The sequence below is a fragment of the Phoenix dactylifera genome, chromosome 9 (assembly GCF_051530095.1).
Source record: "Phoenix dactylifera cultivar Ajwa chromosome 9, Ajwa_hap1_PhDact_Kaust_v1.1, whole genome shotgun sequence".
NCBI lineage: Eukaryota > Viridiplantae > Streptophyta > Magnoliopsida > Arecales > Arecaceae > Phoenix > Phoenix dactylifera.
The window spans coordinates 2,458,256-2,480,057 of NC_143198.1; the positions used below are offsets into that span (position 1 = coordinate 2,458,256).

Below are 21,802 nucleotides of genomic sequence, written 5' to 3' on the forward strand. Positions count from 1 at the left end.
AGCTCACCACTGCAATCCTTCCATCCCTAAAGGTCAGTAATGGATGCCTCCACCTCTTCCAATCATCTGAAGATGTCACCGACCACCTCACGGTTTCATCTGCGTAGCTTTGTTTGCTGAGCTCTAACTTGTGAGAGACCCTCTACATGGCATCTCCTCGCACCGACGTCTTCCATGTTCCCAGAGACTCGCGGTAGTGCTGCCCACCGCCATGCTCTTCTCCACCATCATCGATCGCATACTAAATTCAAAGCTATCGCCTCAGAGCGAACTAGCCGTTACCAATACAGTTTTCGGCAGCATCATCTTCACCATTCTCTTGCAACCTTTTTTGATAGAGAAGTTTTTTGAACACTTTGGCAACCTATTAACCTAACTAGTTGGAACTTGGAAGGGAGAAGTTTTGGATGGAGACAACCGAGATGTCAGCACTCCATGGCCGGGCATCCACACTTGGCAGATATATTTGTGGCTTGTCTTTGTGGCACTCGAAGTGTGTGGTGGGCGTGGTTCCTACCTCCTTTTTTTTGCCAATTCCATTCTTCACTCCAACTCTTATTCCAAATAGGTGGTGTTGCATAGCGGCATATTTTTTTGGTGATGCTAGCTTTATCTTAGTTGCGCCATGTCCTTCTTGAAGAAACTTTATTACCCAACTGCAAAGAGACAGGTAGATAATTACAACTTTAATGGCCAATAAATATCTGCCATGTGTCCTAACTGCGCAATATAATTGTATAACTATGGATGTAGGACATATGCACTCCTAGATCATAGTACATTTAGATGAGCAAAATTTAGACTCTCAAATATCTCATCATCTGATTCACTTCTGTTATAGCCAACAACCGATAGATGGTGTTCATTATCTTTCACATTAGCTGTTTTGTGGACATCTATATCACATCCATGGAGACCTTAGAAAAAGAGAGGGAGAAGAAGGAAAAAAGGGCAAAAATTCTTTCTTATCATAACTTCCAACAAATTGAACCAGCTACAATATTCCTCTCCCTCTTTCCTCCCTCTGAAAAAAAGAAGAAAATCCAATGAAATCACAAATTCCTACCATTATTCCACGTATAGTGCATATGTGGAAGCTAGATGTCAAAGGGTACACATTGAAATATCTTTAATTCATAGTAGATGCATTCCCAACTTTATAATACATGATAGAGAAATCACTGGACTAGGACATATATTACGTTGTGAAGCCTTAAAGAGCACGTATCATCTGGTAGACATATTCCTCTCAATCTTATAACTCATGAGGAAATGTTTTGGAGGAGTAAACGAACAAAACAATTCCCTTTTTGCTCGAGAATACAAAACAATAACATTTTGAGTACTTCATCTCTTTGCGGGACCATATATATCCACCTATGAAAAACATCTCTTTTTCCTTGGGCTAAAACTCATACAAGCAAGGATGAAATGGCTTCAAAAAAATATTGTCAATAGCAAACTAAAGTGCGCATATAAAATTAATTAAAAATTATCCATACATCCCCATATTATGAACATGCTATCTATCCATATAGATGCAGACAAAATTTTCATCAAAGGAATACACTAATGATTTTTCGGTCACATCTTTTCTTGGGAATTAATTCTACAAGTCTTATTATTTACTTGTTTATTTTTGTATGCATGCAATATATTAATTTTTCACAAGTTTTATTAGAAAATTTGCTTTAATCAAAAGGCTGCCTCCTCTGGCAAGCAAGAATATATGTTTTCGTTAACCATGTCCCACTTGAGATGTGTGGTGCTTGGTACACATCTTGAGATAGAAAGCATAGCATCCTTAATAAATAAAAATTTACTATTATTATTATTAAGTATGACATACATTATATTAATTAGATTCACATTAATTCGAAGTCTCTCAAAAGATTCTAAAATGACTCATTTATCTCTTGTTTTTCAAGGAAAAAGTTGGTATTCTAACTATCATTAACCATCAAATCTTATGGATATTGCAACAAAAATGGTGTTTACACTTGTTTGGCAATACTCTTCAAGAAATGCTGAAGCACTCACTAAAGTCTGGGTGCATTTGGTTTGGGACAGGAATCAGTATTGGAATGAATTAGAATAAGAATCGAAATGACCATATCCTTCAACGCATTTGGTTCAGGACCGGAATCAAAATTAAAGGATTTGAATATTAGGAGAGAGTAGAGATTGGATCTTGAAGGATTGGGACATATTTCTATTTCTCCCTGTAATCAGAATGGAAATGAAATTTCCTCCAAACAAATGGCCAAAATGGGAATCACTCATTCCTATTTCTATTTTAGAGTCCAACTTTCTCCAACCAAGCATGTTCAAAGTGTTTAAAAGAGAGAACAAGAATTAAAAACAAAAGCTACAGGATGTCTTATGCACATGCAATTGTAAAGAAGGGGCGAGTTTAAGACCTTCATGCTATGGTATGAGCATCGATTGCAAGCATGAAACAATAACCATACTTGCATAAGTTATATTATATATCGATCTTGAAAAGAAATTGGTCTACAGCTACTAGAACTAAACTGTGGGAGTGTCGACCTTGCTTTGAGGAAGTTTATGCAAATCACCAGCAGTCCGTGTGATTTGAGGGGAGACAGCGATAGGGAAGTAGCCAGGGAAGTGAAATATTTAGAATATTTGTGTCCTTTTTGCTTCTATGTTCATCCAATGCCATATAAGATGTTATATCAATATAATTTTTTAACATATTGAACAAATGGCTAGGGTTTGATGGGCCCTTCTACCAAGACAGGAGTATCTTAAGTGCCAATCAATGTGAAATGGCTTGAATCTGTGCTAGCTGTAACTCTAGGTCCTTGTACAATTAAGTTCACTAGAAAACAAGTGGGGTGTGAAAACTTTTTTTCCCTTTTTTTTTGTTTTGTTTTGAGGGAAGGGATGTGATCTAGTAGAGAACAGCTTAGAAGTAGATTCTTCAGTAAAGATTAGAAGTGGGGGGAGGGGAGGGATGGGATCTAGTAGAGAACAGATTAGAAGTATTTTGTCTATAGTGTATTATACATTCGGATGGAGAAATATAATAAATTCTTCAGTAGGAAGGCTGATGATGTTAATAGCTTTGCATCCTGTTGATAATACCTTAACTCAAGTTTATACGTATGATATATTGGTGAATGCAAAACAATCAGAGCATGTCAATTAGTGCTTGGTAGCAATATTCTGAGGATATGAAGCAATATTTTTTATCTATAGGTGCAAACAAGCTCATATAACAACTTGATTGAAAATTCTCATTGTAATGGAAACCATGAAGTCAAAAAAAATTGTACTTTAGTTTTGCCTTGCTACAAAATGGATTGCGGACCATTACAACTACAAATTAGGTTCATCATTGAAATCTATGAAAAGGTTACAAAAAATAATTAAAAAAAATGATTTGGATGGCAAGTTAGTGCACACATAGTTTTGGAGTCCACAAAATCCTGATTTGATCGGCTAAGATTGCTATAATTTATACAAGTACTTCAATCTTTTGCTGTAACTTATACAAGTACATATAGCAAATTATTCTCAATTTCCATTTATTTGATAATAATCTTAATTAAAAGCCATTACAACTATATATTTAGATCCTTCATAAGAATAGATGAGAAAAGTTAGTAAAATTTGAAGAATGTTTTGGAGTGATGAATTGGAGCAAATAAAACGTTCTCAATATGTCATAGCACTAATTTGGCAAGCCGGTGTTTAACCACTCTAATTTATACCAAAGTGATTTCTGCAAGTTGCACCATATGTAGATGGAAATGGTAGACAGATCGGATATGGATCGGTAGGCCATTACCCATATTCGCTCCATATTCACCTCAGAGTGAGATGGAGTCGGTAGAGTTGGATGTGATGGTATTGTTTCTAAATTTCAAAAATAATAGAAGTCAAATATCCCTTAAACTAAGAAAATCAATTACTAAAAGAAATGAACAACTAAGTATTATGATATGTAATATTTCACATATTCAATCTTTCTCACGGGTGAAGCGACTGAAGCAGAAAAAATAGAGACGGAATTTGTAAAAAGTTATATATATCTTGATCGAGTTCGGGGTAGATTTTACCGCTACTTAATTACATCGGTTTCGAATTTGTTACTGATCGGATAAAACCTGTTTTATTAGAGTCAAGTCAGATTGGATAGAAGAAATTTTGGTATGCGCAAAATAGAAAATACCCCTTGCACCACTCATGAAAGCTGATTACTAAGGATCACCTAACAAATAGCCATCCAGCAAGTATGGATAAGCCACATATTTTGCCCTAGCCCAGCCATCCAATTCTCATGTGAAAACCAAAGGATAATTAAAATAATCCAGCTGCAAGACCTTAATTTGTCAAGACACTGGACATGACACGTTGTTGCATGTCAAGTCAGTGGACGTGACCATACAGTAATAGACACACAGTACAGTGCCCCAGATGGCTTTCCAAGCAGCTGTACAACGGGTTCAGATTTCAGAAGCCCCAGAGCCTACAAGCGGAGCAGCAGACACAAAGCGCGCGCGCTGGCTCCTTATCCCAACGCTGCACCAGTGCTCGTCCGGAAGCCGATAGGCACCCTGGAGATAATTTCTTGTTATCCCTGATAGGTACTCCCGTTTCCAGAGTACCATGGGATAAATAAAAATAATGGAGAGCTTGCATGTGAAGTAAGCGTTTGTTCGCGGCTGTGGGAGGAGGGTGTGCCGCACTTGATATTCGGGCTACGATAAGCAGTTACTTTTCAGATTAAGCATATTATAGAGAGACTAATTATAGAACCGTTAATAAGAATCTAACAAAATTGCAAATTGGATGATTGTCTATGTGGCCAGTCATGATGATAATATCTTATGGACTGAAGATGAAGAGTTGCCTCGAGTGCTCCGCGATATTTTGTTTTCTATTTTTATTGGAATATGTGGTTGATCATGCTGGAGAGTTCTGCGGGTTAAAGAAGAAAGCTGTTTAGTATGCTTCTCTTTCCTTTCGATTGCTCTCCCTCATTTCTAAGAAAATCTGAGAGTAACCTAAGCCTAAAATGCCCAAAATTGCATGTACCGGAAGATTGTGGCCTTCTTCAAGTTAGATGAAGATTTTGTATTAGCTCAAGACTTGAAACTCTTGCAACTTGTAGCACAACAAATGGCTACCTCGTACCACTGTGGATATTCAAGAGATCTAGTTTACATGATTACAATATATGAAAAGCTGCATTGACATCTGATAGTGAGCATAATTGAACTCAGTCTAATTACAACTCTCAAAGTACCTTCACCAAGTTTTATTGGCCTTAAGGGAGTCAGAGAAACTCATGGCTGTGTCTGTCTTTTGCTTCTGTTTAACAGGCAGATTTCCCTCAGCAAAGCACGAGCCAAGAAGGTCTGGGATGGCAGGAAGGTCACAAGCAAGCACTCTTCTCTGTTGGGTCCACAGGTTATCAATGGGTCTCTTAAGAAGGAGATGTTCCATCTGACCTGGTGGCACAGGAAACAGATTCACAGATCAGTCATGAGGGAGATAAGCCTGCTACAAAGAGCATAAAAAGATCAATGATTCCTCCGCAAGCCGATCATAACAACATTGCTCCTTCGCAGTCATTGTGTATTATTAAAGAGCCTGAAGCTCGTTTCACTGAATTATGTTGAAACCTGTTTTTATTTCTGTGCAATGGCTAATTATATCACTTGCGAGTAGTACTGTAACTAGGGCCTGTTTGGTATTGTTGTTGAGTGCCTCATGCATGCAGGTTTATTTCGAAGATAGTATTTGCACAAAACTTCTGCATTTCCCTACTTTTGTTTCACTTTTTTTTTTTTGGAAGTAATAATCTTGGCTGCCGAAAGCTTAGTTTATATTTTTTCTTGGGATTTTGAGGTGGGCCCTAAGATGTCAAGAACATTCTATGGCTCCTAAGGACATTACACTATGCAAAGGTTTTTGCAGAGCCATATGCACAATCAAGCACTGTAAATTGTAAGGTTGCTAACCATAGGCTTGAAATTGCATGATTCAGTAGGATTTTCTTGCAATAAACGCAAAATTGTCTCATTCTGATGGGCAAGGAAGCTGGAGTCTTGCTTGGAGCATAAGGAGGAAGTTCTAGGCCAAAAGAGCTTCACCTACACAGGAACTAATTTGGTCTCTATTTATGAGTTGTTTGTGTTTTATTAGATTATGAAACTTTTTTTTTGTACGTCCAAAAATCCCATGACCTGTTTGCCCATTATTCTCCATAAGGAAAAATTAGTAATGTCAAACATGCTGCAATATAGAGAAAATACAGCTTAAAACAAGAAAGATGGGAAAAACAAAGTCTCGGTCCTCCTGTGTTTTTTTGCATGGAAGCAGTTGTTCTGAACTCATCTCACTTTGAGGATATGAGCCTGAAACTTTTCATCCCCATCACCTCTACTAGTAAGAGGTCCTAAAGGAAGAATTATGATTCATGTCCTAGAAAATCTGTTCATGCAATCTTACTGCAGGATCTGAAATCTCCAAAACAAGATCCACTGTGATGCCAGAGAGGGGACACAACATCGGATGACCTTGCATTAAAACAGAGTGTTCAATCAGATGCTGTAGGCTTTACTGGTCTTGTATGGCTGTTGTTGGGAGCTTAAAGATTACCCTTGTCTATGCCTTAATGCTTGCAGTTGTATAGAATTCAGTTTTGTATATCTTCGTCGTGCAGCGCCTCTGCGTCGCGCAAAGTAGAGTGAAAAAATGCAAATGAGGTTCACAAAATTTTCTAGATATCACCAACATTATTTGTTAAAAATGACATGATTCTGCTGATGACTGAGTAAATGTCAATGAGCGATTCCTTTTTCGAAAAGAAGATAGAGACATACTTGGACAGGTGCTCTGGGTTGCCTGCTTTAAGGACATATTTGGTTCGAAACCCGAATCAAAACTGGAATGGAAATCCAAAGGACCATATCCCCTAATGCATTTAGTTCGTGACTAAATTGGAATTGAAATAAAATTTGAGCATTTCAAGATAGTCTAGAATTGAATTTTGAGAGATCTAAACATTTCCATTTCCTTTTACAATCAGAATAAGAATAGGATTCCTCCAAAACAAGAAGCTAAAATGAGAGTTACTCATTCTCATTCCTATTCTAAAGCTCAATTATCTCCAGCCAAACATGCCTTGATTTCATTTAGTTCGCTTGTAATTTTTGATGATTCAAGATTATGGCTGTCAAGCCTTAGATTTTGAGGGATCAGATATGATAGCCAAGGATGTGCTTAGTTTGTTTTTTTAGTAATGAATGTGCTTAGCTATTTTGCATGGTGGCTTAAGTTTACTCATCTTTTTTATTTTCAATAAAAAAATTACATTGCCTCTTAATCATGGTTTGGAAGAATAATTATAGAAGTGCATCTAATTGCATCATAATTGAAATTCACCAATTGATCTATCAAATCTTGATCGTACACTTTCAGTAAGTACTATGCATTGCCTCTGATAGCAACAAAAGCATCCATCATTCATATCATCATAGAATCAGGGCCATCCATAAAACTATACATGAGTACGGAGCATACCACATTCTTCCCAAAGCAAGCATACAATGAGCTACTTTGCAGGCTTGCAGCTACACACAACAAAAAGCTTTTAGGCCTTACAGAACTGTTTATAGGTAGAGATGTCAGAATCGGTCCCGTCACGTTTGACCACATTCATACACAAATCTAAAATATATTTATCACAGCCAGGCCACAACTCAACTAAAATTTTATATCCACCTAATTCTGGATCCAAAAAAGATAAAATATTGGATCTAAGCTTCAGGTAGAAATCAAATATTTAGCAAGTTATTTTATTATATTTTAGATTTTAAAAAAATATTCAATATACTCAAAATGCTATTTCCTGAATACTGAAACAAGAAAATATATATTAAAGAAAAAGCTAAAAGTTATATCTAAAAGAGGGCCCCAATTCAACCATTATGTTTGTTATCTAATCATCCATTAATATATATATATATATATATATATATATATATATATATATGAATAAAAAAATTGTACAATAATGTAACTTTGTATAAATACTAAATTGTAACAAATATGTTAAAAAAACACTACAAAGGATATGAATAAAAATTTTGGCCAAATCAATAAAGAAAAATCGATAGATACTTGGGGTAAAAGTGGATCGGTCCGTATCCATTTTTGTATCCAAAACTATCGGAATATGGATAAAAATTTGTGCATCCGATAAATATTTTTGTATTCATATCCATCAAAGAAAAATAGATATAGATATGAATAGACAACTATCTGATCCGTATCTGAATTCCAATTTCATATATAATCTTATTTAATTTTATATAGTATTTATGAACTTTTAAGAAAAATAAATGACCATATTAATATATTCTTAATTTGATTTATCATCCATTTAGTAACATCTTTGATTATGTAATATAAAGTTTAATTTTCTGATTTATATTTGTATTTATATCTATACATTCCATATCTAATTTGTATCCATATCTATTTAAAATAAATATGGACATAAATCTTTATATCTGACTACCATCCATACTAGTATTCGATCTGTATTTGATCTAATTTCAGTCTTAATAGATACCTATATGTATGTACTATATATATACATACATACATATACATACCAAAATGTTTGTATATAAGCATACAATCAAGTCAAGGTACAGGCATGGACTAAATCCAAATCCAATTCAATAAAACTTAAAATCTAATTTCAGAACCCAAGCCCCACCCAATAAAATTATTGAATTTCTTTTCAAAGATCGAAACCCTAGGTTTTGGGTCAGTTTCGGATCAGATTAGCAAAATATGAGCCTCCATCGGAACCTATTTTTACAGGGTCATTTGACAGCCACCAGCTAAAAAGGGCAGCTCTGTTCTGTTAAACGTTGACAATGAAAAAATGTCAGTCACCTAAGGGCAGAATACTCCTCACAACCTACATGCCTCATTGATCTTCTTCCCTTCCCTTTACTCCATCTGATTGCCTATAAACCAATTTAAAGCTAGTATTCATCGATGCTGTTGCCACAATGGCAGACCCAATTGCACTCTTACTCCTGCCTTCACCAGAACAACATGCTAAGATAAATGACTTCGTGAACAAATGATCTTTCACGTAGCAACAGCATGAAATCATTTCCGAAACCACCCTGCCATGGTGATGAAAAAGTTCGGACTGAATTTAAAGGCACAGCATAAAATATTTTATTGACGCGATGTGTCAATAAGATTACAACATCAACTACAAAAGCACCCGGAGCCTCATAACGAAGCTAAAAAAACAATATGAATAACATCCAAGTCCATGAATACTAATAAGAAAAGGAAATGATAAAGACGTCCATATTGCCTGCCCTATTTCACTTGGCTGGGCCATTGGGTTTCTCAGCAGCAGCTCCAGAAGGGTTGAGCTCATCCCAAGCCTCAATCCATGTAACCATGGCATCTGCAAGCTTGTTGAAGTAAGGATCAATCTTCCCGAGCTTTGCTCTCACTTGCTTTGACAGTTCGATGTAGCATTTCTGAACGGTGGTGCAATCCTTTGAAAGGGCAGCAGATTGGAAGAACGGGATCAGCTCTTCTTGCCAGAAAATACCATTGTACTCCTTTTTCAAGTTCACAAACGGATTGCTGGCCTTGCTGTGCCAGATGTAGGGCAGTCCGGTCTTCACACCCAAACCCAAGTGGTCGCAGATCACCTGCAATATAACACCAATTACAGATTACAACTCTAAACAACTTTAGAAATGCTGAAGTTCTAACAACTTTGGATGAGCAAGCTTCTACAGTAAGTAGCAATGGAAAACAGCAGGAGGCATGTATTGTCTATAGAGCGACTTACCTTGGTACACCATCCAGCCCACATATCATCATAACGCCCAATAGGCTGGCCATCACCCATAAGTCCAAAGTACATTGCAGGGCCTATCAGTTCACGGTTGAAAGCCAGGTTCATTCCACACATTGGAAACAAAGTCCCCTTGGGAACTGTAAGAACTGCATCCACGAACCTGGTAAACAAAAGACCGAGCAACTTAATGATAAAGTTGGTATTAAACAACTGATCATCCATCAATGACTCCTCCAGCAATATATGCTTTGCTACCTTGTGTTCCTCTCATGAGGCTTGACAAGCTGGGTGGGAGCATCATAGTCAGGAATGTTGAGCCAAAGGCCATGAGAAACAGCAGTTGTAGCACCTTCCCGAAGGCTGAAAGGATATCCACGAACAAAGTCTGCACCTTCTCTAAAGGGATCATACAGAGTGTTAAAGAAGAAGGGGGTAGAAGGGGTGAGGAGATTCTTTATGTGCTGCTCAAGTGCATTGATCTCTTTGCCAGATGGATCTTTAGCAACCTGTATAAAAATACAAGTCAGTTGTTTATATCTACAAAAGCTCATACATCATCCAACTCAATGGGCTAGGCTAACAAGTTATTACACTAAATAATTTAATCATGTCAATATTTAAAAGTATGGATAGCATAGCTAGGCAAGATGCATATACGAAAATCATGTAGATTTCTCATGCAACCACTATTCTTTCGAAAAAAAACAACCTATTCAATTTATACAGAGTTACTAACTATGTTCGTGCCAATGAAGTGACAGGGTGCAGTTATACTGAAATTAACAATCCTGAAACCTTCAAGCAGGGAGATGTAGTTGAACTAGTTTTTCATTACATATCCAAAATGCAGGGATTATGATTTTTAAGTTTTCAAGTTCATGTAGCAAATTGCAATGTGATCAGGCAACTACCAATCCAAAAGTTTTAACTAGCACATCACAACTGGAGCCCATGGTTCCTGATGATGCCATTGACTTGTACATTTCATGAACGATAATGTCGACAAGAGACTAAAATCTAATTATATCAAAAGTTGGCAGACATATCAATCAGGATGTAGCCACATGCTAAAAGTCAATTACCGATCCATGCCATCAAATGATGCAGCTAGCCCACCAGAATTACATTCTTCATGAGAAAGTTTGAGCCTATTTACCGACAGGGCCATTTGAAGTAATGTAACATGAGGTTGGTACAATTTTTTTCTGTGCATAACATTGCCAACTATAAAGACCAAATAACCAAAATGATGATTTTACCCCAAAAAAAAAAAACCGTTTGCTTAAAAAAATGAATCAAACAACACCAACGTCAATGTACGAAGAGAATATAAAAGAGAGAAAACTGAAATTCTTGTATAATTCACAAGCACCACAAAATTCAGTTTCCAAGCATGTACTAAAATTGTATATCAAAAAACAGTATCTACTTAAAATCTCCTACTAATATGTGGCTTGTTTTAAAGCATGTATTATAAACATGCAATTCAAAGAACAATGGCATAACATCGATGTTTGCCAGGGACAGATCTGCACTTCTTATGCACTTTACAGAATCAAAACAACTAAAGAACTCATGCCGGAAAAAAATTCATAATAGCATTACATGGCCATCCCATCGCAAATTAAGCACAAAATAAATTTTAACCAGGACGCAGACACTTGATCTCATCGAGATCAGCAAGAAGCAGCGTCAGCTAAACCCCTTTAAAGAGGTCCATCAAACTATTCAGAATCACATGTTTCTGGTTCTGGAAAAAAACAGCAGCAGACTCAGATTTCAACCCAACAGAAGCGGATCATTGTCCTTCAAAATTCGAATCTAAGAAAAATCATTATAAAGATTTAGCAGACAAAACAAGGTAAATCTAAAACAAACAAGACCATTGAACAAAAGATGCTAAAGAACTATATTTTTTTGTTGGAAAAAAGGGCTAAATATGTGTGCCGACAATACCTATCAATGCAAACGAGGGATGAAATAAAATAATTTTCAAAAAAAAATCCTTTAAAAAAGCCTTGTTCCCCAGATCCGAGTCCTAACATCACGATCATAACCGATATTATAAAATCCAACTAAGCAAAAATTTCTTAAGAAGGAAAACAATAAAAAAGTGGGGGAAAACGAAAAATCCACTGCAAAAACTCCATCTTTTTTATCCTGAATTAACACAACGGGGCCCACCAAATAGATCCCCCACATCCAACAACAGATCTGCAAAACCGAACAAAGTTCCCACCTTTCCCTCAAATCCCCAACCCAGACCTAAACCCCAGATCCAAAACCCCCACAAGAAAGAAAAAAAAAGCCATAGAAAGGAAGAGATTACTCACGAAGCAGTCATCGTCGATGGTGAAGATGTACTTCTTCTTGGAGACCATGTAGCCGAAGCAGCGGCAAGCCGAGTCCTTGAAGGAGATGCACGAAGCCTTGGGACCCAAGATCCGGTTGATGTCGTTCCGGTTGTAGAGCTCGTAATCGAACCCCTCCGGCACCTTAATCGTCTTCGAGGGATCCCCATCCTGAACGATGATCAAGTGGTAGGGCTGGAAGAAGGGCCTCCACATCTCCAAGAAATCCAGGTTTCGGATCGTCGGGATCACGATGTCCAGCTCGTCCTTCAGCAATGGCGTGCTCGGGATCGAACCGTAACGCTCCGCCATTGTTGTCTTTCTCTCCAAGATCCAGAGAACAGAGGATCAAGAAAGAAGAGAGAGATTTACAGGAGCTTTTGTTTTCTTTTCTTTCTGCAACGAGGCAGCGGGGGGTACAAATAGAGAAATAAAAGGGTTTATAGGAGCAACCGTCACGTGGCATCACGTGCGGGGGCTGCGGGCGCGGCGCGGAGAGCTTCCGACGCGATCGTGTCCGCGCCCGCATAAAGTATCCCGTGGGGACGGGTCTTCCCGCTGAATAAGGCGCGGGCTCGGACGAGAGGAGCTGGCGGATGATGCGGACGTCCTCACATAAGATTTATCCGTGACGAGCGACGCAGTCCGCGTCACCGGTTTTTGAACTACGCGTGTTCACACGGCGCGGTCCATATGTTGTACAGTCACGGGGCGGTGACCGGATCCGGAGTTGTGGTGTGGTCTGAACTTTAGCATAAAGCGATGAACCGTTAAGAATTTATCGTTGGTTTTTTAACCCCGTTTTTTCTGTCGGCAAACCGAAAGTCAAGAAATTCTGGTTGGTTGAGGCTCGGATTTGCTTATTTAATCAAAAAATTATATCTCACATTATGCGCCCCAATGTAGTCATGCGCCATGCCAATCACATTATCTCCTTGCTATAAGTGCATGATGAACAAAGCTCGCAGAAAAGAGATAAGCTGGTTGGTATGATGCACGGCTATATGGTGCATATGGTGTAGAATATAATTTTTTCAATTAAATATTTTTTTTTATATAATTGAACTTTCGTTGCTTACATGGATCTAGACTCAGTCTAGAGGAATATTCTGTGGTGTTTCAAAGAAATTGACTCCACATGCCAACCTTCTTTCTTTATAGATGTAGTGATGGTTTGCTTCAAATGGAAGACTTTATGCGTTCCTTGTTGAGACAAACAACCATGGAGACATGAGTCCTAAGAGTATGCTTACCCAGCTTGTACACAACAAGAAAAGTGCAGTCATAACTAAACCCATCTATAATGGAATGTAAGGTTCTACCATTGCCAACACATTGGTACTGACTCGATGCAGACATGTAGCTATATATTTTGAGCATCCACTACGGTGCATGCGCACTGCTATAGAATGTTGTACAGCTGTGAATAGCTGCTATCAAGAGATGGACGGCCATCAAATGAGGCAGGCCTATGTCATATATGAACTTGTTTGAAATAGATAACTCGAAACTATGACCTCCCGTGTGACACTTTTAGCATGCTATGGCATGCAATGTTTAAAAAACACGCAGGCAATGCCAAATTAACTTAGAGATCTCACGGCCAAAGCAGGGGCATTTGGTAGTCATTCTCGGACGGACACCGTAGGGACTGCCACTGAAAGCAGGGTCCGCCTCAACCGTCCCTTTGAAGGACAAAATATTGCAACGTTCGAAACAGTGTTCAGATCTCCTTTGTCATGTACCAATGGATTTAAATGCCAATGTCAAGTGGGACCCCAATTTCAACTCCTATTTTGGCCTAAGGATCCCACTTGACAATGACATTAGCTAATTCATTTGTAACCATCTAATAAGGCAAGTGATGTGGCCCCAAAATTTAAACATGAAATTCTTTATAAATTTAGGTCGATAGGGAAGATAATGCACGACAACTAATATCGATTCCCATCATCAAGTCCAGATAGAGATGGCAGTGCTTAACCGTTTAATCCATTTAACTCGCTCCAATCTATCGTAGGTTAAATTTGATCATCTATTCAATAAAATAGTTGGATCGAGATTTGAATTTTTAATTTGTTTAATAAATCGGTCGGATGCAGACGGGCAGATTTTTGATTTATTCTATATGAGTGGATCCGTTCTGATTGCCAACATGTTCCCAATATGCATGCAGTAAGGTAACCGTGTGGGCCAATGGATGTGTCGGTGACACATTGTTATGTATCTATTCTATTGCCTTCATTTCTTTTTTTCTGGCTCCAAGCTCACTGCCTGCAGTAGCCAGCTGGAGTTTCAATGGACACAGGGAACCTCGAGATCTTGGTATAGCTGGAAACTTGCAGAGAGAGGACAGTGGTTGGAAGAGGGTTACAAGTGGACTGAGAAGCAGGCAATTAAAGCCAGGTAAGGTATCCACAGCTAGAAAATGGCTGAATGCTAGCCTTTCCAACTCAAAACCTGGTGCAAGTGCTTTAATTTTTATCACACGTTCAATTAATCTGAGGGAAGAAACTAGGAGTCAGCTTTTCTGAATAAGCTGTAATTGATCCTGAAGGGCTTCCATCTTAGGAAGGGAACGTAGCAAGGTGGTAGGATGTAATAGGGCTCACCCACCGTCAAATGCCATCAGCCAAGTAGCTCATGAGACTCCTGGTAAGACCAATTTCCACAATTTCCTTTTCTTGCATCACACCACCACCCTCCAAAGGCCAAGTCCATGCATTTTGTCGCCGAAGGTAGCATCACAATTGTTGAATTGCGACAAAACCATTGCAATCAAGGCGAAACACCAAGGCGAGATTCAAAATTAGGGGTGGAAGTTTGCACTAACCTATCGGATACCTGACTCCATCTGATCCTAATGAAATGGGTTTTATCTGATTCACAGTGGATTCAGAATGAATACGAGTTTTTTTTATTGAAGTTCATGAAGGAATAGTTAATTCACAATATGCCAAATGGCTCCACATTGGCATCAAAGATGGATGGGTGTGTGTGTGTGTGTTTAAAATATTGGTGCCCATTTTTTAAGATTGTGTATATATATATATATATATGTTTAAAATATTGGTGCCCATTTTTTAAGATTGTAAACAATGTGTAATCATCCCACGAGGATACTATAATATGTTGGTATCAATGATTCGAGTTGAAGCACCATAGATTCATTGACCATTAGAACAGGGACATTGGACTTGTTTGGTTCCGGAGGGAGGTAGTAGGTTGGAGTTTTCAAAAAAGAAAAAGGTAAGAAAATAATTTTTTTATAAAAATAAAATTTTTATATTTTATAAGGAGGAAAAATTTATGCAGGACGTGAAAAAGTTCATTTTTCACCGGCTGAAAATTAAGATAATTTTTTTATAAAAAAGATATTTTTAAATTTTTAGATAGAATGGAATAAGATGTTTCTTTTTATTAAGGATATAACATATATTTTATATACTTTTCTTCAGAAAGTGAATACTCAACTAAATATAAGCCAATCTGAAATATATCACTTTTCTATAGTCGACCAAATGCTTTTTTATACATCATATACTGAGGCATTAGCTTTTCAGAAAAAATATTTTAGTGAGAAGAAATTTTTCTCACAAATTAAATGAGTCCATGTATATATAAATTTAGTGTGTATTGATTGACCTTTTTCTTCTCTTGGTTCCTCATCCTCTGCGAGCAAAATGAGGAGTTGTGCTACAAGTGCTTAGTCTGTGCTTGAGTGTGGTCCAAAAGTTTGAGTTTGGTCTGGGCTGGGCTCAAACTCTTTTTTTTTTTGTTGGTACAACGGCAACTCACACATAACGAGTGTGGGTGCAGTCCATAAGATCAAAACAAAATTAGAGAATATAAGACGACGGAATCAAGGTGTGGTTGTCCCTAGTAAAATTTCCGAAATGCTAAGCCACGAAGGATGCCACTCAGTCAGCCATACTGTTAGCCTCTCTGAAAGCACGAGTGGCCCGATAAGAGGTGCACTCACCCAAAAGTCGGCGGATGTCATAAATCAATCGCATCCCTCTAGCTTGGGGGGCTCAAACTTTGATTGACTTGAAAATCACCGGTACAAGGAATAGAGTCATATTATAATCGATGATCATTCCTCAAAAATATATAATCTATGGTCTTCTTGATTAGGAAAATGAGGAAGCACCGTAGTGAAAGCCACACCCCAAAAAAATATGCTCATAATTTGCGAACCGGGTCTCTCCTCATCTCCTAAGAAGAGGGGGTCCTAAGTTCAAGTTTTGGATGATGCATCTCCAAGTATCTGAAGACAGGTAATTTACACTCGGTGAAGCTTCTCCTCTCTTTCTCCCCTAACAAGCCTAAGGGTTTTGTTTAGCAAGGCTAAGGTCATGCCAAGTAAACTATTAGAACCTGTCCACATCTGAAAACGCCAAGTGTTGGTTGCTCTGAGGCAGTGAAGGATATTCTCTAATGGACTTGGCCTGGAACTTGAGAGCCCAGCACGAAACCACAAGGCCAGAACTTGGTCTCAGGCTGTCTACCATCCTATCCAGATTCTAGTGGGCTAAAATCTGCTGCAGGCCATTGCTATTCTCTTCTTGTGTTCTTTTTTACAATCTTTCATCTGATCATACACCATTAAGTGCATAGAAAGACATGCTGATGCCGCTTAAATCGGTAAGAATTTTGGAGATGTTTGCTGAGATTAATGAAAATTGTAAGTCTAAATGTCGGCGAATCTGGTGAAGCTCTCCTTCTACATACTTTGTGGCCTATTCATTTGAATATAATCAATAAATCATCAGGTTCTCCAAATATGGTGTTCTTCCAAACTGTTTTCCTCAGCTTTCAATTTTTTTCTGACAAAATGGATTCCTTTTGAGAGTGCTAAATATATGCAAGCAGTCAAAGTATCCGTTTCTTTAGGAGTTGGATTGAGAATTGTCTGTTATCAATGCGACCCACCAGTTTGCAGTATGTTGCTCATTGTAATGCTTAGTATGAATTTACTGAGTTGATGCCTGTCTCTGGTCCAAGACTTTTCATGAACACATTAAACTTTTTTATCCTTAAATAGGCTGGAATTCTATATTTTAAGTACCTTAAACATTAATTCTCTTTAGAAATCATATGTTCTAAAACAAGCCAGAAAGAATATGATTTTTAGTTGTTCTTGATCTTTCTTTTGTTGAGTGGGATTTAGTGTTACATTACCTGGATCCTCGGTTGGCAGAAGTGGCTAAGGTTGCCAACATTGTGCATAAAAAAATAGGTATTAATCCTTACCTTGTAAACATAGGATTACAAGAGCATTCAAAATTAAATCAAGCTAAAACTTTGCAATGAGAGAATAATACTTTCCAATTAGAACACCAACTAAAGAAAAGCACTTTTCTTTTGATCAGTTGTTAGTAGGCCTACATATCTATGGCCCCTTCTATACCTAGGTACTTATCACACCTCTCTTTACTGACAAACTTTTGCAGATGCAATGCATAGCCTTTGTGATGACTAATTATATTTCTAATATCTCATGTTCAACAATAGAAAACAAACACTTCTCTTTGATGATTTGTTAGTGAACCTATCTGTATCTGTACACAACATTAGTTTCAATAGTCCCAAACTCGGATATGCAGCCCATTGGGAGCTTCAACCCTTGGAAATTTCAGGATTTTATCTCCACCAACTTCTTCCCATCTGCAACAGAAATATTTGGAGAACAATCAGAATTACTTTGCAGAGGATTTTAGTGAAACATATAACCGAGATCGAAGGTGCCCTGTTTCTTTAGTCATTCAACTCTAGCAGCATGAACTATATATGACAAGCAGCAGAAACCATGCAACCACACATTTAGTCCAAAATCCCTGATGTGTGAGATAGTGCTTCATTAAAAAATTTCATGAGTTTTTTTTTTATGATCTTTATCTCTTTAAAAAAAATGAAATGAAAAAGAACACTTTTGAAGATCAAATGCCAGAGACATAGTCAGACCTGTATCTAGTTACAAAGTAGTGAAGAAATGTTGCGATTTCTGCTGTCCCTAATTCTTTTCCTGGGCACAGCCTACCTCCTCCACCAAACATCATGAAATGCTGGTGTGACTCCATGTTCTTCTCCTGTATTTAGTGAAAAGGGTATATCGCTTAGAGATCAAAGTCTGCATTAAATCAGAAAGAGGCATGCTGTACTTGAATTACTTAAGTATGTCATCGAAACTTCGTGCTTGCTCACCAGCCATCTCCATGGATTGAAGGTTAAAGGTTCAGGATACAAAAATGGGTCATAGTTGATCTCCCTTGTGTAAACATAAATTCTCCACCCTTTTGGAATAACAAATCCTGAAGAAAACACAACAGACATCAAACATTGAGGACCCAAATTTTGTTAGGTTCCGGAGACAGCAAGAGGATAGTTAGCATAGGATTGATGGGAACCAAGGAACATATGTTCCCATTTTTCTGAACCCACCTTTCATTTCCACATCTTGGGTTGTTTTCCTGAGCACCCCATTAACAACTGTGGCCATCCTTAGAGTTTCAAAAATTACCTATAACAACAACAACATTTTTCTATGAAACTATTTTATTGGAAATGTTTCATATTAGCAGGAAAACCCACTGAAACTCACTGCTGGACTGATCGACTTACCGCTCGAGTGAAACTCATGGACTTGTAATCATTCCAGTCGATCGCATCCTCTGCTGACTTCCCTTTTTGGATTTTCAAATGTTCATTCTGCAAGTGGAAATCAATTGATAAGGACAACAAATAGGAGATTTTTAAAATATATAAAAATTTGGTTACAAGCTTAATTCAATTAATATAAGAGCATTGTTTGTACCCTTAGTTCCTCTAAAGCTCTTGGATGATCATGGAGATATTTGACAGCCATCATTGAAGTTGTTGAGACAGTTTCATAGCCCGAATAGACGAGAGCGATGATCAGATCAATGATCTGCTCGTCAGTGAGTTTTACTTTTGTGGTGTCATCACTCTTTAGGAGGGAATCAAGCATGTCGTTGTAAGAGCACTGAGAAGCCCTTCTCTCCTCAATAATACCTCTCAACATGCCTATTAGTTTCTTCCTTGCCTGCAGAAGGAGTATATCAGCAACATACCAAAATCTTATAAATTACAAGAGATGGAAAGAATATTTGGAGTTACCAGGAATGCGCGGCGGTAATTTGTGCCTGGAAGGTTGATAGGCAAGGAAAGGGTACCAAGAACTAGTTGGAAGATCTCAGTTTTAAGAGCTTCCGAAAGTGGACTATTTTCGATGCTAGCTATTTGCTTCAGGGCTGACAGAAGCGCCATCTGAACATGAAGAACTAGATGGCTAATAAATTCTGAAAGGGAAATCTGTAGCTCTAAAAGAATTTGAATTATAAATAAGTTTCATTAGCTCAAGTTCTAGTCTTTACTTTCCCAGGATTTGTAGTTAAAATCAACAAGAGGCTAGGACTGCTCTGAAAACTTGTATGGTTATTTTTCCCAACTTTGTGCCAATCAAAGCAGCTTCTATTCCTAGGTAGAAGCTGCTTCAATCAAGTTTTTTTTTTTTTCCTTTCCCCTCAGTCATACCTTCCTTCATTGGGTATTGAAGGGAATAACTACTGGAGAATAGAAGATTAAAGATGAAGATTCAAGTTTTTTCTGTTGGAAATTCTACAAACCTCCTTGGTTTTCTCTTGGATATCAATGACTTTCCCGTTCCAACTGCTGAGGTGAGATCTCATGAACTCATCGATCTTGGGCAAGAGTTGGTCTCTGATCATTGAGGGATTGATGAGACCAAGGATGACACTTCTCATAGCCTTATGGAGCGAACCATGTATAGCTGCAATGTTACATTTTCCCAATATATCCAGCATGGACTGTGGATACCCAGGAACAAAGCCCTTCCCTTCATTCATGAGAATGAATCTATTGAGCTCTGGATCCATGCATGCCACTGTAGGACATCCCAATATATGTGACTTAAACAAACTCCCATACCTACAAAATTCATTAAAAAAAGAAAAATATATATAAGTGAAGATCATACTTTTAGTGTGAGAAAGTGCAAAGGAAAAAAAAAATCATGTTTAACAGCAACCACCTAAAACTTCTCTAAACTTTTAAAATTTGAGCTTATTTACTTGCATGTAAACCAGAAAATAAATACTCCACTGATGTCTAGTATGCACAGTTTCCACCTTAAAAAATTGTCAGTATATGATTCCTCAAAAAAATTGTATATATATGAGAATCATCATACTGACAATTTGTTCCTGGAATCATCTTAAAGTAGCTAAACAGAGAACCTTTTATGAATGTGAAAAAAGCAGGGATAATTGCCAAGCCTGGAGAAGTAGACCCGAACGAAGTATTTCAGTGGCTGAAAGAAGTAGACCAAAGCAGCTAAGGAAATGCATGAAGGACAGTGATGTAATATCAAATAGCAAGTACTTGCAGAACCAGCTAAAACAGTTGAGAGAATTCCTTTTAGCAGACATGAATCTTGGAAATGGAGTTAAAGAAAAGGCTTAAATAAGACACACCACTTTCCAGTAAAAGCCACTTCAGAAAATCTACCTTTTAAATCATGCAGATGTTTCATATCAGATAAAAACATATAAATCATTTTTGAGCGACGGGGAACACCCACTAAAAAGCCATCAGTTTCCAAATATCAGACTTTCTGAAGAACAAAGGAGGAAAAAAAAATCTGTTGCATCTTATTTGCAACTATGTATCATGAGACAGACCATTATTTTCTCTATAAAAGGAAAATATATGATAAAAAGGATTTATCATTCAATACTCAAATGTTTTTTATCCCCTCCGGAAGTAAATCCAGGAATAACCTATTATCAAGCCATAAATTATTTATGGATAAGAGAGTTCAAAACCTCATGCATTGATAAAGAAAACCTTCAAAAAAAGACCTCATGCATTGATGAAGAAAATATTAGTGCGTATCAATGAGGACTTCCTTGTTTTAGCATCTCAAAATTTCAAAAGGAAGAGCAAATAAGTCCAAAGAACCATCTTTCTCCAAGCTCACCTGAGTCTCTGGTTTCTCATGAAGCTGGGTCCTTGCTTCAGAAACTCTGTTGTCTCCCCAAAGAGTGGCCATCCCATAGTCCCTGGAGGGAGGCCCTTCTTCCTGTATGTCACCTCATTCCATCTCAACAAGCCACTGCAGACAACCAAGAACCCCAGTGCCAACCCAAGTACCCAACCCAAGAGCACCATTGCTGCACTCAAGCTGGGAGTTCCCCAACCCACCTTAGAGGAGTTGTAGAAATGAGATGGGTGCTCTTGTTCCTCCTCGCTCCGAAGCGAGTATGTCTTTATATGGGCCTCAGCACGCTACCGAAGATAATTACTGGGTGAAAACCAGTAACTCTACAACAGTGGAAACCAAATATAACTGGGAGAGCTTAATAAAAAATAAAATAATTGCAAATTACCTATGTGCCCTATCTTCACTAAGCCATTTGTACTTCAAAACGTAGTACTTAACCCACCTGAGGTTTGGATCTGTCAGCTTCCGTCATGCTCCATTACGCACCTAAAGTATGTACAGGTCTCTTTAAATTTTCCC

At 37.8% G+C, this 21,802-nt stretch overlaps 2 protein-coding genes across 2 annotated transcripts; both read right to left on the reverse strand.

Annotated features, from left to right (window-relative positions):
- Positions 1-9,212: 9,212 nt before the first annotated feature.
- On the reverse strand, positions 9,213-12,659 carry LOC103704494 (UDP-arabinopyranose mutase 1). The gene is made up of 4 exons (XM_008787808.6): positions 12,220-12,659; positions 10,142-10,392; positions 9,878-10,046; positions 9,213-9,734 (listed from the first exon to the last, which is right to left on the reverse strand). Exons 1-4 carry the CDS (start codon positions 12,547-12,549, stop codon positions 9,396-9,398), a joined length of 1,089 nt encoding a protein of 362 aa, XP_008786030.1. The 5' UTR covers positions 12,550-12,659; the 3' UTR covers positions 9,213-9,395.
- A 4,925-nt stretch (positions 12,660-17,584) lies between these two features.
- LOC103704493 (cytochrome P450 85A1-like) lies at positions 17,585-21,552 on the reverse strand. Its single transcript, XM_008787807.4, has 9 exons — positions 21,260-21,552; positions 19,887-20,208; positions 19,378-19,527; positions 19,055-19,303; positions 18,862-18,948; positions 18,682-18,760; positions 18,445-18,551; positions 18,205-18,329; positions 17,585-17,907 (listed from the first exon to the last, which is right to left on the reverse strand). Exons 1-9 carry the CDS (start codon positions 21,448-21,450, stop codon positions 17,820-17,822), a joined length of 1,398 nt encoding a protein of 465 aa, XP_008786029.2. The 5' UTR covers positions 21,451-21,552; the 3' UTR covers positions 17,585-17,819.
- Between the last annotated feature and the right edge of the window lie 250 nt (positions 21,553-21,802).

Bases quoted from the DNA above. Each gene is read 5' to 3' on its own strand.
- LOC103704494 (XM_008787808.6), bottom strand. From the start codon at position 12,549: ATGGCGGAGCGTTACGGTTCGATCCCGAGCACGCCATTGCTGAAGGAC. The intron at 10,393-12,219 runs GTGAGTAATCTC...ATTTTTATACAG, and splicing joins CCATCGACGATGACTGCTTC to GTTGCTAAAGATCCATCTGG. The intron at 9,735-9,877 runs GTAAGTCGCTCT...GTTATATTGCAG, and splicing joins GGGCTGGATGGTGTACCAAG to GTGATCTGCGACCACTTGGG.
- LOC103704493 (XM_008787807.4), bottom strand. From the start codon at position 21,450: ATGGTGCTCTTGGGTTGGGTACTTGGGTTGGCACTGGGGTTCTTGGTT. The intron at 19,528-19,886 runs GTTTGTAGAATT...CTTCATGTTCAG, and splicing joins TCCAAGAGAAAACCAAGGAG to ATGGCGCTTCTGTCAGCCCT. The intron at 17,908-18,204 runs GTCTGACTATGT...TTTCTGTTGCAG, and splicing joins TACTTTGTAACTAGATACAG to ATGGGAAGAAGTTGGTGGAG.